We start from the raw sequence: 16672 nt of genomic DNA, 5'->3' as shown, positions 1-16672 counted from the left end.
TAAAGTAAAGACAAATAACAAATGTATAAAAAGGGAATTGATCTGTAAATATATCTTTCTAATGTATTAAAAACAATAAAATAAACATTAAAAAAAGAATGCTTAAATAATTCATATTTAGCTTAAACAGCTCAAGTGTATTTGATTCGGGTGACTCCACTAGATTAGCAAGTTACCCATGCAAGTAAACAAAACAAACTTGTAGGTGCTTCTATTGAGATTCTTGCAATAGCAAACTACATGAGGTCAGACTTTATAGAAGTCTCTTTTCCTATGAATTTGCTATTTTGTTGTTTACATTTTAATTTCAATTCTCACGAATAGTTTTATTTAAAGTGAGATTTATAAATTATCAGGGACATTTTGAATACTATGGTCCTTGTTTTCAAAATGTATTTATACCCCTAGAGTAAATGAACACTGAAGCATGTCTTTCATGAACAATCTAAAGGAGCTGAGATAAGATGGCTTTATTTCCTGAAAAAAAGTAAGAGATTGTTGCTGCAAGTTAACACCTTGATCCTCTTCTGTAGGAATGATTTCGCTTGTCACATATTAAAGCAGCGGCCTTCATCTCCAGCTAAAACTGGAGATTGATGCCGGGGTATTTCTGAAAAATTAAAATGATATCTCCTAACCATTGCTCTAGCATGGGTATGAAAGTCGCCCCCACTTCCAGAAACGACAATCTAGCTGAACCCAAGCCATGAATTGGTTTTTACCTGTGAATGGATTAGCCAGAGAGTGGAAGAAAAAATCCCCAACCATTAGAGAAGTCGTGACATGGGGATCTGCAGGCCATAACATCATCATCATCATATGATTTTTGTATGACAGATAGTATCACTTGTATCTGGCTTGGCAGAATCAGGAGATTATGAATACAGTATTTGTGCTGAAGGCTCAGTGATTTAAAATGTTTTGACTATCATCCTATTTTAATAATTTTAATCCTATTTTAATCTGACCAGGCTGAAGGTTGACTCAGCCTTCCATCCTTCTGAGGTGGGTAAAATGAGAACCCAAATTGTTGGGGGCAATATGCTGACTCTGTAAAACCGCTTAGTGAGCGCTATAAAGCACTGTTAAGAGGTATATAAACCTAAGTGCTATTGCTATTAATCCCATCTCCTTTTTTGCTACACAAAATATTTATCTCTCTGTTCTTTGCTTATATGTTCTGATAAATGAATAGTTAAACTGGCAGAAGGAGTTCACACAACAAAATGAATCACATACTTCAGGGAGACATTCAGTTCAAAGCCAATACTTTATTCTCTATTTGACTTGATCTAGTTTGTTTGCTGACTTTGTCTAACCCTGTTCCCCAATTACAATTTTACTAAAATGACTTTAAATCAATTATATTTAACTCTGTTGGTACAGCATTTGGTATTGCAAGATATTGAAAATTAACTCAAAATGTAAATAGTACCTAGTATAGTAGAGTCTCGATTATCCGTTCTTCGATAACCCAACATTCTGGATTATGTGACGTCGTGACTGCTTGGGGATGTAGCTGTAGGCATTTCCGTGCCCTCAGACACACCTCCAAACATGGCAGCTGTGACGGGGAAGCAGTCCCCAAGATTACTTCTCTCTGCAAAGCCTCAATTGGAGGGAAATAGGCAGGGAGGTAGCGATGGTGGGGAGTAGGGTGAGCCACTTCTTGCCTCTCCTCCACACACAGCTCTGCTCCACACACAGCTCTCCTCCACACACAGCTCTCCTCCACACACAGCTCCCCTGCAGGAGGGTGACACCGAGAGGAGCCAGGCTGGGGGAGGCATTTTAAGCTTTACATAATTTTTTCTTTAAGTGAACATCTAGCCGTTAAATGGATTCCCAAATACTTTACTTCTTTCACCATTTGAACATCCATATATCTTTTAAGCTGTAATTTCTGCTTTTCGGTCATATTCTTTGCAATTAGTTTTGTTTTGTCTTTATTGATCTTTAGTCCTGCTACCTTTCCATATCTTTCAATTTGTGATAAGAGTTTCGGGCCTGAAGTTATTGGATTTTCAAGTACAAAAACTAAATCATCAGCAAAAGCCTGTAACATATATTCTTGGTCTCTAATCTTTAATTCTGAGATCTGAGAGTCAGATCTAATATTTCTGTTTAAAACTTCCAGTGACAAAATAAATAACAACGGACACAAGGGACATCCTTGCCTTGTACCTTTAAAAATTTCGATCTTTTGTGTCATTTCTCCATTAATCAGTATCTTAGCTAATTGTTTTTTATATATTGCCTAGATGACATGAAGAAATCTTGCACCAAAGTTCATATATTGTAGTTGTCTGTTCATGAATTGCCAATTTACATTATCAAATGCTTTTTGCGCATCTAAAAACATCAGCGCCATTTGTTTTTCAGGATGTTGTTCATAATGTTCAATAATATTTAAAATTATACGCATGTTGTCTTTTATTTGTCTTTTAGGAAGAAAACCATTCTGATCTGTATGTATAAATTCATTCAAGAATCTTTTGAGCCTGTTTGCTATTATAGATGCAAATATTTTGTAATCCACATTTAAAAGTGATATGGGTCTCGTTCAAAGTATCAGCTCCCTTTTTATAGGCCTCTGAAATATAGGCCTCTGTCCAAGAGTCTGGTATTTTAGCATCCAACATAACTTCATTAAATATATCCAACATTAGAAGCCCGAAGACTTCCTCAAATGTTTTATAGACTTCTGCTGGTAGTCCAGGGGCCTTTTTGTTCTTTTGTTTCTTTATAGCTTCTGATAATTCCATCATAATTATTCTAGCATCAAGATTTCCCCTGAATGTTTCTGGCATTTTAGGTAGATTTGCTTCTTCCAAATATTGACAATTTTTTTTTGTCAGCTATAAATTCTTGTTTATATAAGTCTCTATAATAGTTCCAGACAATTTGTTTTTTCTCCTCTTCTCTATAGTGCAATTCACCTTTCTTGTCTTGTAATTGTTCTATCCATCTTTGTTCTTTATCTTTTCTTATTTAATAAGCCAACCATCTTCCAGGCTTATTTGCCTGTTCAAAGAAATTTTGTTTTGCTAATTTCATCTTTTTGGCTACTTTTTCATCCTCTAATAAATTTAATTTGTGTTTGTTTTAGATCCTGAGGGTTTATCTGTAATTAATGTTCCAATTTTCTATGTTTTACTTCAAGTTCTTTCTTATATAGAAATTTTGCTCTATTCCTCTTGCTCATGTACGTAGTAACAATAAGGTTTCGATGTATCCCAAAGTATTTAAAATAAGCTTTGGATGTATCCCAAAGTATTTCCCAGATAGTATGTTCTCTTTTGTTTTCTTGGAAGAAGAAGGCCATTTCTCTTTTAATAAATAGTTCGAACTCTTTCTCTTGTAATATTTCTTGCCTTATTGTTCACCTAGGTTTTTTACTTTTGCCCTTCCATTTCATCACAATAGGATTATGATCTGCCCAAACATTAGGTTCAATATCAACTTTTTGCACAGAATTAAGCAGATCAAATGTAGTCCATACCATATCAATTCTTGTCCATGAAGCATGTCTCGCAGAGTAAAAAGTGTATTGTTTTTCTTTGAGGTGTCTATTTCTCCAGACATCCACCATATTCCATTCATCTACCATCTCAAAAAAAGATTTCAGCAAAGTCCTCTTTTTAAATTTGTTTCTCTTATTCGTTTTCTAGTCCAGATCTGGTTGTACTATTGCATTGAAGTCACCCAATACACAAATTTTCTCATAGTTTAATTCATTAATTTTCTTGTGTAACTTTAAGTAAAAGGCTTCTTGATTATCATTTGGGGCATATATTCCTACCAGCAGTATTTTTTGATTATTAAGTTTTAAATTAACCATCAGTATTCTGCCTTCTTCACCCGAGTAAATATGATTGGAGTCAATTTTCTTCTGTATATACAAAGCAACTCCTCTTTTAGCCGGATCTATTAATGAAGTATAGAGTTCTCCAACTGACTTATTTTCTAAAAATTTCTTATGTTGATTTTTAATATGAACTCCCTGAAGACAAATTATATCCAAATTAATTTTTTAAAGTTTGTTAAAAATTCTATTTCTCTTGTTTGATGAATAAAGTCCATTAACATTTATTGAAATCCATTTAAGCTCTTCATCCATTTTAAATTCGTATTTATTTTCCTATATTAAGGCTTTTGCCTCTCCTTTGCTGCTCTCGTCATCACCCTTTCTCTTTGTTCCTTACTATCAATCAGAAAAAATTGTTCTATACTTGTTGTTGCTTCTTGGTCTTGAGGTATGATATCTGTTCCTCCTGCTGCCACATCTAGTAAGTATTCTTCACTTAAGACTTTTAGTCCTTCTTCTATGGAAGCTGATTCTTTTGCCCTCACAACTACTTGCATCTCCTTCGCTCCTTTCTCGGTCTGTTCAAACTTTTGATGGAAAAACAATTCAGCTTTTTTAACTGAATCCAGTCTATATCTTTGACCTTGCCATACCAGGAATATGCCCTCTGGGATCAGCCATCTAAAATTTATTTGTCTTTGTTGAAGCTTTCTTGTTAAAAATTGGTATTCTCTTTGTAGATCTCTTATCTTCCTTGGGACCTGCTTTAGGACTATAATTTCCTTCTCTCTGTACTTGATAGTTGCAGTTCTCAGCTTTTGAAGTATTTGTGTTCTACGCCGCTTTTTAGTAAACCTAGCGTGAACTTCTCTTGATAAATTATGTCTGGCCACATACTTAGTGCTCACTCTAAAACCAATATACATCATTATTTTTTCTTTGTCTTCATCGTTTCTGCCAAAATATCACCTAAAATCTCTTGAAGATTCTCACCTTTATCTTCTGGAATGTTCTGAAAATACATATAAAATTCTGTGCGGTCTGCCTCAAGAATTCTTGGTTTTTTTCTTCTGTCATCAATTCCTCTATCTTTGTATCATGGGTCTGCACCTTTTCTTTGACCTTTTGTATTCGTTGCTCATTTTTAGCAATTTCCTTCATTCCTTTCATTTCAACATTAACAGAATTTAAATTTTTAATCACTTGGTTCAGATTTTCTTTAACTAAATTGAATCTTGATTAGCACTTTCTCTACTCAATTTAACGTCTTCTCTTAAAACTTGAATTGCACTCTTAATTTCAGCAAATTCCAACTTCTCTCTGATGCTTGATGTCTGTGGAGGAGTGCTTGTAGAATGAGATGGTTTCTTTGCTGCCATTTTATAATTCAATTAAATTGAAGTATTCCAATCAGGTTATAATCCAAAGGGTGGGTATACAAACCCGGTGTTGAAAGCACCCGATAAAATCAAAAAGTAGTTTAAAAATAATCCAAAAGAATCCAAAAAATAAAATATAATCCAATACATAGGTGGAAAAATCCATTAATCAAAAAAACACAAGGTAATAATCCAAAGGGTGGGTATACAAACCCAGTGCTAAAAACACCCGATAAAATAAAAAAATCATTTCAATTTTTTTTAAAAAAATCCAAAATATCAAATATAATCCAATGAATAAATAGAAAAATTCCTTAATCAAAAAAACACAAAGTAATAATCCAAAGGGTTGGTATACCAACCCAGTCTTAAGTGCACCCGATAAAATCAAGAAATGGTTTTTAAAAAATCAAAAATAATCCAAAAAGTCAAATATAATCCAATGAATAGATAGAAAAATCCATTAATCGGGAAAAAACAAAGTAGTAATCCAGAGGGTGGGTATACAAACCCGGTGTTAAAAACACCCAATAAAATAAAGAACTAGTTTTTTGAAAAAATCGAAAATAATCCAAAAAAATCAAATATAATCTAATGAGTGGAAAAATCCAGTGATTGAACCCCCTCAGAAAAATAACTAATCAGACCCAACACTTAAATTAGGGTCTGATAAAACGAGTAATATAAAAGCCAATTCTCCGGAAGAAGCTATCAAAATCAAAATCTAGTAAAAATAATAAGATAATAAAGAATGAAAAAAGTGAAGTATAATAAAGGCCTAAAAAAAATTAAAATAAGGATTTAAAGATTTAAAGATTTAAAAATTTAAAAATTAAAAATTAAATATAAAAATTAATTATTATTTTTTAAAAAAAATGAATTATGGTTAAAATAAAATCCTGGTTTAAACCGAAAAAGTAGCTGGGTTTAAAAATTGTAGTGTCTAAAATATATATACACTATGTTTATTGATTATAGGATTATAAATACAATCCTTAAAGGGTCTTTTAGCTGAAATATCATACAGAAGCCTCAAACCAAGAAGCAGAGTTATTGTACTTTTCAAAAGAGAAGGAAAAAAATAAACTGTTTATCACTTTGTAAGAATAACACACTGAGTCAGCAAGCTGCACCTGGCTTTGTTATTAAATATAGCAAAATATCAAGGCCACTTTCCCACGCTTCAGCCTGTACTTTTTCTTTTAACTTCTTGCCACTAGATGGCAGCATAAGCCTTTTAAGGCTAAAAAAATCTTTTAAGGCTAAAAAATCTTTCCGAAGTATTTTAAATATCTTAAAACGTGAAAATATGAAAGAAAAACAGTAAAAGATGCTGAAAATCCAGCCCAAACATGCAGTAATAATTTTCTCTTTAAAATATCAGTTTCTTTAGAGTTGTAGCACTTTACAAAAACGCTCTTAACATATTGTTCTGGCACTTTAAATGCAGCATTCAGGAGAGACGCCAATGCAAAAAGCTTTTCCCACCGCTGAGCCGGAAATCAAAGTTCCGCTGTTTTCACGTCTCTCCCTCGCCAAAAAAACAGTTCCAAATCAGATTTTAAGAAACCTCCAATATATCTCTTCTCCCCAAAGTCCAGATTTTAAAAACCCAAAACAATTCTCTCACCAGATGGCTTTATGGATGGTAATAATCCTCTCAGCTTCCATTTCCGAAACTTCAGGTAACAGGTTACTTCCAGCAGGCTGTTGGTCAGAGGACTGGCTTCCTGCAGGATTTTGCAATATCCTGCGGTTCCCCAGATGTTCCCCTCGCTCACCTGACTCTCCAAGCCAGGATAGTCCACATTGTGGTACCCCAATCAGCCGCAGTTCAACAGGCTACGCCAGAGCTTTGGGGAGTCCGTTGTGTCGCTTTGGCTTAGCTCCGCCTCCCTCCCTGCCTTGACTCTGATGTCACCCGCCGCTGCCAAATTTGCCTGGAAATGAACTTATTAATAATAAGTCCACCCCCACCCCCCACCCCCCCACACAAAGAGAATGCTACTACACCGGCCACACACATTAGAATCTGGATTATCTGATATTTTCAGCCATCTGACTATCAGCCTGCACATTCATGTCGGATAATCGAGACTCTACTGTACTTGTTGATAATGTGATTTGAAAAGAGATGTTAAAATTTATTCTTTCCCCCCCATAAGTCTCATTAAAAATACTTGTTCTTCTTTAGTATTGTGATTTAGGCATTTTTCTTCTATCCTTTTATTTTATTTTTTATTTTTAATTGCTACAGGAAGAAATCAGCAAAAATTGTGCCTAAAATAAGCGATGATTTCAAGGAAAAGTTTCAGCCTCAGATTGGACAAGTCCATGATCCGTAAGTCAACTAAGATAATTCTATATTAAGATATTCTAAAACTGATCGTTTATAAGAACCTATTCACATATTAGTTCAATACAGAGGTGGATTCCTCCTGGTTTGGATTGGTTCGCCCAAATTGGTAGTGATCTGCTGGTGACATCATGATGATGTCACAGAACCAGTTCAGTTGTACCAGTCCATGGGTAGAATTTTTTTTTTTTTTAATATTATTTTGAGCATGCACAGAAGCCAAGTTTTTGGCACTGTGCATCCAGTTGCCATCTTGTTTTCAGCTTTTTTAAAATAAAAAAAAATCAGCACTGCACATGCATCTATGAGGTACGGGAGGAAGCGAACCCGCAGCGAGGTACGGGAGGAAGCGAACCCGCTCTCTCACTGGGATTCTCCAAGGTGGCATTATGGACAGGGACACTGCATCCACAAACCATGTTTTCCTGGGCCACTGTGGTGCCAGGAGGATAACTTCCACCCATTCCTGTACTACCTTCCTCACTACTCTGGGGATGATCGGAAGAGGTAGAAAGGCATAAAGCAGCTCCTTCGGTCAGATGCAACGGGGTGTATTCACCCCTTCTGCACTGGGGATTCTGAACCTTGTCAGGAATCTTGGAAGTTGTGCATTCTGAGGAGTGGCAAATAGGTCCATTACTGGTCATCTGAATTCTGAGGTTAGTTGGTTGAATATCTCTGGGTGCATGATGTCGTGTCAGCTGAGCCAATCGGCTGTGACATTGTCCACTCTGGAGATATGCTTTGCTGTAATTGAGAGGAGGTGGACCTCTGCCCACAGGCTTAGAGACATAGGTGCCTGGACACCATTCCCCTTGTCTGTTTATGTGGGCCTTGGCCATTGTGTTGTCTGTTAGGACTAGGACGTGATGACCCCACAGGAATTGTTGGAAATGTTTAAGGGCCAGAGCAATGGCTCACTGTTCTAGCAGGTTGATGCTGCACAGACCAAGTGCCCTGGACCCCCCTGTTCCCCAAATGGGCACCCCATCCCAGAGTACTTGCGTCTGTGGTGATTATCACCCTTTCCGGTTCTACGAAGCAAGTCCCCCTGTCAAAAACCTGAGAACTCCACCACTGTAGTGGTGCTCGAGCTTCCTGGGTCAGATGTACTCTGACTGCTGATGCTGCGTACCCCACTCACTGAAAGAGGAGAAGAAACTACTGGAGATCCCTCAAATGGAGATGCACCCAGGGGACAATGTGAATAGCTAAGATCATTTTTCCCAACAAGGAGGACAGCATTTGGAGTTGTACCATGTGGGACTCCCTCACTGCATTGACCAATTCCCGGATGCCATCCCTTCTCTCATGCTGAGGTGTCTATGATTGCCCCCAAATGAGTCAGTCTAGTGTCAGGGACCAATTGATATTTTTATATTAATGAGGAAACCATGCTCCTCTAGAACCTCCTGTGTTATGCGGACATCTGTCTCCACTTGCCTCCTGGAACCGATGGAAAGGGAGAGGAAGGGGGAATCACTAAACTACAATGGAGATAAGGGGATAAGCCCCTAAAGCCTGTAGTTTTTACAAAGAAGAACCATGTGTTCTGTTAGACATGGATTGAATCAAAAGAGAGGGAATATAATATAATATAATAATATAATATAATATAATATAATATAATATAATATAATATAATATAATATAATATAATATAATATAATATAATATAATATAATATAATATAATATAATATAATATAATATAATATAATATAATATAATATAATATAATATAATAATAATAAAAAGAAAGGGAATGTAAGAGATGGGTCAATCCCTTTTATATCCTTCGATTCAGTCCTAAACATTATCGATTGGTCTTTAACCCATATTCTTGGAGCCTAGCTCCACTCTTCTTGGAAAAGGGTTAGCGTGCATGACAGCAGCTCGGGAGCAGCTCGGGAGCGACAGTTACATTCCTGGCTTGGGAAAAGCCTGACTGGTGGAGGAATTCCGAGAATTGAAGTCCACTAGTCTTAAAGCTGTCACGTTTGAAAACCCCTGAGTTTATTTATTTATTTATTTAATTTATTACATTTGTATGCCGCCCCTCTCCATAGACTCGGGGAGTACAATAAAACAAGTAATAACAAATCTAATAAATTAAAAAAAAACCCCATTATTAAAACAAACATACCATACATAAATTGCATAGGCCTGAGGGGGGCATGCCTCAATTTTTCCATGCCTGACGGCAGAGGTGAGTTTTAAGGAGTTTACGGAAGGCAAGGAGGGTGGGGGCAGTTCTAATCTCCAGGGGTAGCTGGTTCCAGAGAGTCGGGGCTGCCACAGAGAAGGCTCTTCCCCTGAGACCCGCCAGATGACATTGTTTAGTCAACGGAACCCAGAGAAGGTCAACTCTGTGGGACCTAATCGGTCGCTGGGATTTGCGCGGCAGAAGGCGGTCCCGGAGATATTCTGGTCCAATGCCATGAAGAGCTTTATAGATCATAACCAACATTTTGAATTGTGATCGGAAATTGATCGGCAACCAATGCAGACTGCAGACTGTTGGTGTAACATGGGCATACCTAGGGAAGCCCATGATTGCTCTCGCAGTTGAATTCTGCACGATCTGAAGTTTCCAAACACTTTTCAAAGGTACCCATGTGTAGAGCATTACAGTAGTCGAATCTCGAGGTGATGAGGGCATGAGTGCATGTGAGCAGTGAGCCCCGGTCCAGATAGGGCCGCAACTGGTGCACCAGGCGAACCTGGGCAAACGTCCCCCTCGCCACAGCTGAAAGATGGTTCCCTAATGTGAGCTGTGGATCGAGGAGGACGCCCAAGTTGCGGACCCTCTCTGAGGGGGTCAGTAGTTCCCTCCCCCAGGGTGATGGACGAACAGATGGAATGCAGCTGCGAGAGCAATCATGGGCTTTTCCAAATATGCCCATGTTACACCAACACTCCGCAGTCTGCATTGGTTGCCGATCAGTTTCCGGTCAAAATTCAAAGTGTTGGTTATGACCTATAAAGCCCTTCATGGAACCGGACCAGATTATCTCCGAGACCGCCTTCTGCTGCATGAATCCCAGCGACCAGTTAGGTCCCACAGAGTGGGTCTTCTCCAGGTCCCGTCAACTAAACAATGCCACTTGGCGGGACCTAGGGGAAGAGCCCTGTCTGTGGCGGCCCCGGCCCTCTGGAACTAACTCCCCCCAGAGATTAGAATTGCCCCCACCCTCCTTGCCTTTTCTAAGCTACTTAAAACCCACCTCTGCCGCCAGGCATGGGGGAACTGAGATACTCTTTCCCCCTAGGCCGTTACAATTTTATGCATGTATGTATGTATGTCTGTTTAGTTTTTATTATAATGGGTTTTTAATTGTTTTTAGTATTGGATTATTATTATATGCTGTGTTATTATTGCTGTTAGCCGCCCCGAGTCTTCGGAGAGGGGCGGCAATCAAATCAAATCAAATCAAATCAAATCACAAATAGTCCTTGGGAGGCAAGACCCACAGCCACTCTGTCTTGTCTGGGTTGAGTTTGAGTTTGTTGACACCTATCCAGGCCCTATCAGCCTCCAGGCACCGGCACATCACTTCCACTGCTTCGTTGACTGGACATGGGGCGGAGATGTATAATTGGGTATCATCGGCATATTGATGATACCTCACCCCATGCCCTTGGATGATCTCACCCAGCGGTTTCATGTAGATATTGAATAGCAGGAGGGAGAGGACTGAGGCACCCCACAACAGAGAGACCTAGAGGTTGACCTCTGACCCCCCACTAACAACGACTGCGACCGACCGGAGAGGTAGGAGGAGAACCACTGGAGAACAGTGCCTCCCACTTCCAGCCCCTCCAGCCGGTGCAGAAGGATATCATGGTCGATGGTATCAAAAGCTGCTGAGAGGTCAAGAAGCACCAGGACAGAGGACAAGCCCCTGTCCCAGGCCTGCCAGAGATCATCCATCAATGTGACCAAAGCAGTTTCCGTGTTGTAGCCGGGCCTGACTGTTGAGGACCTAGATAATCGGCTTCTTCCAAGGACCGCTGGAGTTGGAGCGCCACCACCTTCTCAACAACCTTCCCCATAAAGGGAAGGTGGGAGACTGGACAATAGTTATTAAGCACAGCTGGGTCCAGGGAAGGATTCTTGAGGAGGGGGTGCACAAGTGCCTCCTTATAAGGGGCTGGAAAAGACCCCCTCCCCAAGGAGGCATTGACAATCTCCTGGACCCAGCTCCATATCACCTCTTGGCTAGCTGAAACCAACCAAGAGGGACACGGATCCCGTAGACAGGTGGCAGAACTCACAGCTCCAATGGCCTTGTCCACTTCATCAGGTGTCACCAAGTCAAGCTCCTCCCAGACAGATGGACAAAGATGTTTAGCCCCAGTCTCCTCGACTGACTTATTGTCAGCCGATACTGCTATGCAATTGGAGTCGAGTTCCACCCGGATCCGAGCGACTTTATCAGCGAAAAACGAATTAAATTCCTCGGCACTACCCTGCAAGGGCTCCCCAACTCCCCCCCTGATTTAGAAGGGAGCGGGTCACCCTAAACAGAGCGGCCAGACGGGATGCCGCTGATGCAATCAAGGCGGCATGGTACGCGCATCTTGCTGCCTTGAGCACCACTTTGTAAGTCTTAATAAAAGCTCTTACAAGTGTTTGATCGGATTCGGACTTACTTTTCCTCCATCGCTTCTCTAGACGTTTCTTCTGGCGTTTCATCTCCCGGAGCTCCTCGTTGAACCATGGAGCTCTACGGGGTCTAGTGCTACAGAGAGGTCGCAATGGCGCAATTCGGTCAAGAGCCTCCGCTGCAGCCTTGTTCCAGGCCTCAGCAAGAGACTCTGCCGAGCTGTGGATGAGTGAATCTGGTAAAACCCCAAGTGCCCTCTGAAAGCCCTTAGGGTCCATCAGGCGTCTGGGGCGGAACCTCCTAATTGGTTCCACCTCCCTGCGGGGGAGGATTGGAGCCAGGAAATCAAGCTGCAGTAGAAAATGGTCTGACCATGACAAAGGCAATGCTTCTAAGCCCCTTAGTCTCAGACCATTACTCAATTGCTCCGAGAGGAATACTATGTCGGGGGGGGGTGTCCACCCTTGTGAGTCACAGTTGGGGAATAGAAGTGCAAGGGTCTTCAAACCTGGCAAGATTAAGGCTTGTGGACTTTAACTCCCATTCCTAAGGTAGCATGACTGGTGGAGGAATTCTTGGAGTTGAAGTCCACAAGTCTTGAAGCTGTCAAGTTTGAAGTTTGTAAAAAGTGTACATGGTTTTAAAAAGTATACATGCTTACAAAAACTATCCTGCTACACTGGTATTTTATTAAACAATATAGTACTATATCATTTGTTTTCCTCCTCTAAAATCTAGGTGCATCATACACCAGTGCGTCTTATACACCGAAAAATACGGTATATGTGTGTGTGTATGTATTACATAATGTATATACACACTGTATACACAAGAGAGAGAGAGAGAGAGAGAGAGAGAGAGAGAATGAATGTAAAGGTTCCCCTCGTTTACATGCTAGTCATTCCCAACTCGGGGGGGGGGGTTGGTCATCTCCATTACTAAAGCCAAAGAGCCAGCACTGTCTGATGATGATTCTGTGGTAATGTGGCCAACATGACTAAACCCAAAGGCGCACAGAACACTGCTACTTCCCATCAAGATGATCCCTATTTTTCTACTTACATTTTTACATGCCTTCAAATTGCTAGATTGGCAGAAGCTGGGGCAAATAAACAGGAAAATTATGCTTATAATTGACAAACTCAGTCTTAGCTACAGAGCCACAATGTGTATGTGTGTGTGTATGTGTTTATGTACATATGTATATGTGTATATATATGTACGTCTTGGCATATTTGGGTCTTCATAAGATTGATAGAATCTTGGTGATGTTTCAACAAGGTCCCATTCATCATCTTCAGGCTGGTGCTTTCGGAATACAGTGGTACCTCGTCTTACGAACTTAATTCATTCCGTGACCAGGTTTGTAAGTAGAAAAGTTTGTAAGATGAATGTTTCCCCTTAGGAATCAATGTAAAAGTGAATAATGCGTGCAAACCAATTAGGAAAATTCAAAAGCGGGCAAAAGTGGTGACCGGAGGAAGCGGCGGGCGAGAGGTTACTTTGGAAGCGAGATCGGTCGGAGAACGTAGCAGCAGGCAAGGGACATTTTGGAGGAGAAATCGGGCAAAAACGTAGCAGCAGACAAGGGACATTTTGGAAGAGAGATAGGGCAAAGAACGTAGCAGCAGGCAAGGGACATTTTGAAGAGAGTTCAGGCACAGAATGCAGCAGCAAGCCAGAGACATATTGATGAGAGTTCGGGCACAGAACGTAGCAGCAAGCCAGAGGCATATTGAAGAGAGTTCGGGCACAGAACGTAGCAGCAAGCCAGAGGCATATTGAAGAGAGTTCGGGCACAGAACGTAGCAGCCCGAACTCTCTTCAATATGCCCCTGGCTTGCTGCTACGTTCTGTGCCCGAACTCTCTTCAATATACCCCTTGCTTGCTGCTATGTTCTGTGCCCGATCTTTCTTCAATGTGCTCCTTGCTTGCTGCTACGTTCTGTGCCCACCTGTTCTCTTTCTTCTCCAATGCCTTAACGCTTTGCCATGATGGTAGCAGAAGGGATGGGGGGGGGGAGAGACCCTGCACAGCAAAGCCTGGCTCCAGTTCCCTTGCGATCATTAGAGCCTACAAACTTAAAAGCGCTTGTTTTTGCCGCTGCTCGTAGCAGACACAGACGGGAGAGAAGCGAGGGTTCATGAGACAAAAATGGTTCATGAGAAGAGGCAAAAAAAATCCTGAACGTATATCGTTCGTATATCGAAAAATTCGTATGAAGAGACGTTCGTAAGACGTACCACTGTACTTAAATACGTACATACATACATACATGCATGCATGCATACATGCATACATACATACATACATACATACAAACATACATACATACATAAATATCCCAGCTTCTGCCCACCTAGCCTGCAAATGCGAGTACATTAATAGGTATCATTTTGGTGAGAAGTAACAGCATGTTATGTGCCTTTGGCATATAGCCATGCTGACCACATGACATGGAAAATGTATTTAGACGATGCTGACCCCTTTGGTTAAGAAACTGAGATGAACAATGTGCCCTAGATTGGGACACAACTGGAAAGGGAAATCTTTACCATATGCATATACATATACACAGGGATGGGCTAGGTGTGGGAACGTCGTTCTGGTGGCGGCAATGGAGTGTGTAGCTTAGCTCCATTGCCACCAGGCGATTCCAGTAAAAATTACTATGATTTTTGCTGCTATGCCAGGGCATGCGGCGGTGTAAATTTACCTTACACCGCCGCATACCTTTTCGCTTTCCAGATTTTTTGCTTCTGTGCATTTGCAGAAACAAAAAAAGCTGAAAATTGCACATCCTTGTGTGAGATTTGGTTTCTGTGCATGCACAAAAGAATATGCGCACGCATGTTCTCCTGGCCCCATTCTAGTGGCACCAGGAATGGTGGCCCGTCACTGCATATACATATACACACACATATACATATACACATATTGTGATATTCTCTGACTAGGATAAACATTATGCAAAATGTTGATAGAATAAGTGGTAGAAACAAAGTAAAGGTAGGCAATAAAAACAAAGGAAAGAAAATCAGACTAAATTTGTTAGATTTGGGTTTTTTGCAGTATTGCCCAGGGATTGCAATCTTGGACCAGTGGGCACATTTGAAAATGAGAGTACATTGTGGATATGTCATAAAATTATTATCATGTGAAATCCTGGGGAGAAGGATGTTTTCTTTATACCTGTTGGATTATATCCTGAAATCCTTTCAGTTCCCATCTCTCAGAATTATTTTTTGGAGAAAAAAAGCAAGATATAGAGTAAACAATGAATGTACAGATTAATTGATAGCTTTCAATTAATAAATCAATAAGGCAAGGATCCATAATAGATATTACTTATGTTAATCTCTACCTCAGTTTTCCAATGATAGAAGTACATTGTAGAACAAAATCTCACAATTCTACTGTGTTTCATTGATTTGTGGATGGTGACAGAGAGTAGGTAAGGAAACCCAGAGCATAGTGGCTTCACCATAATCACTTTAGCCATATTTCATTAAAGATTTTTATTTGACATATAAAAAGAGCTTTTATATTTTTATACTTCACTGAAAACTAAAAACAGTTCTTTTCATTTTCAGCATAGCAGATACCCTTAATGTTCCTCCAGACCACACATTTGGAATACTTATTCGGCCTGAAGAATACGGCAAGCATAAACATAGTTTCTCTTATATTTTACACCATTGAAATGTTATGTTAACTATATTTTATTATCTGAAAATTAATGCTATCTTGTTCTTTGTGATAAGGTTGGTACATCTATTCTAAAATGGGCAACTTTATGCCTTCAAAGACTTTATTTTAATAGTCTTTTGGCATGGGCCATGCTAGGTTAGAATTAATGGAAGGAGGTGAAGTGGTTGTTTACCAAATCAAATTTTAAAGGTGATAATTCAAGGCTCATTTTCATGACTTCAAATATTTTGTTTCATGCTTTATCTGCTAGTCTAGTAATTAGAAAGCAATGGAATATATTGTGCTTCTTAATTTGTTGTTCAGTTGCTCTGGAGCAGAGTTCCAAAAATTTATGTTTTCCCATAAAACACTGAATTATTTGTGACATGGGTGACTGGAGATGTATCTGCCTCCATATATATTTGTTTATATGTTCTGATTATTCTCAGAGTCCCTTTTCATGTGTGATTAGGATATGTTCCTTCTGAGATAAATAGGAATTAATCAACCAAAAAAACCCATTTTGGTGGTGATGCCCTAACTTATACGATTTTGATATAAGATGACCTTATTCTCCACTTGCACTGCTTCGGAGAGTCCAACATGGGTTAATCTACAGCCTATTGGAAGGGACTGAGTTAAAAATTAGCATAAATAACCGGTCCAACCCCCATGTTGCCCTCTCCGGGTCAGTCTAAAAAACTCAGTCATAGTGGAGGGACTCATGAGTTTTTCCTCCTATGACTCTTGTAGTCTTGTTGTTTTAGCTTATCCATTTGTTTAACTTTTACTGTTTTTTATTGTTTTGTTATAAAGCATATTAAGATAT

At 39.6% G+C, this 16672-nt stretch overlaps 1 protein-coding gene across 1 annotated transcript in view; it reads left to right on the top strand.

Moving 5' to 3' along the window:
- Positions 1–16672, top strand: part of EFHB (EF-hand domain family member B) — an 80657-nt gene that overhangs the window by 38605 nt on the left and 25380 nt on the right. The window contains exons 7-8 of the mRNA XM_070727253.1: positions 7445–7528; positions 15747–15814. Coding sequence (XP_070583354.1) covers positions 7445–7528; positions 15747–15814 — 152 coding nt within the window. The remainder of the gene's footprint in view (positions 1–7444; positions 7529–15746; positions 15815–16672) is intronic.

Source organism: Erythrolamprus reginae, chromosome Z (assembly GCF_031021105.1).
Source record: "Erythrolamprus reginae isolate rEryReg1 chromosome Z, rEryReg1.hap1, whole genome shotgun sequence".
NCBI lineage: Eukaryota > Metazoa > Chordata > Lepidosauria > Squamata > Dipsadidae > Erythrolamprus > Erythrolamprus reginae.
Note: the sequence above shows the minus strand (reverse complement) of the source record. Positions and strands in the feature narration are given on the sequence as shown.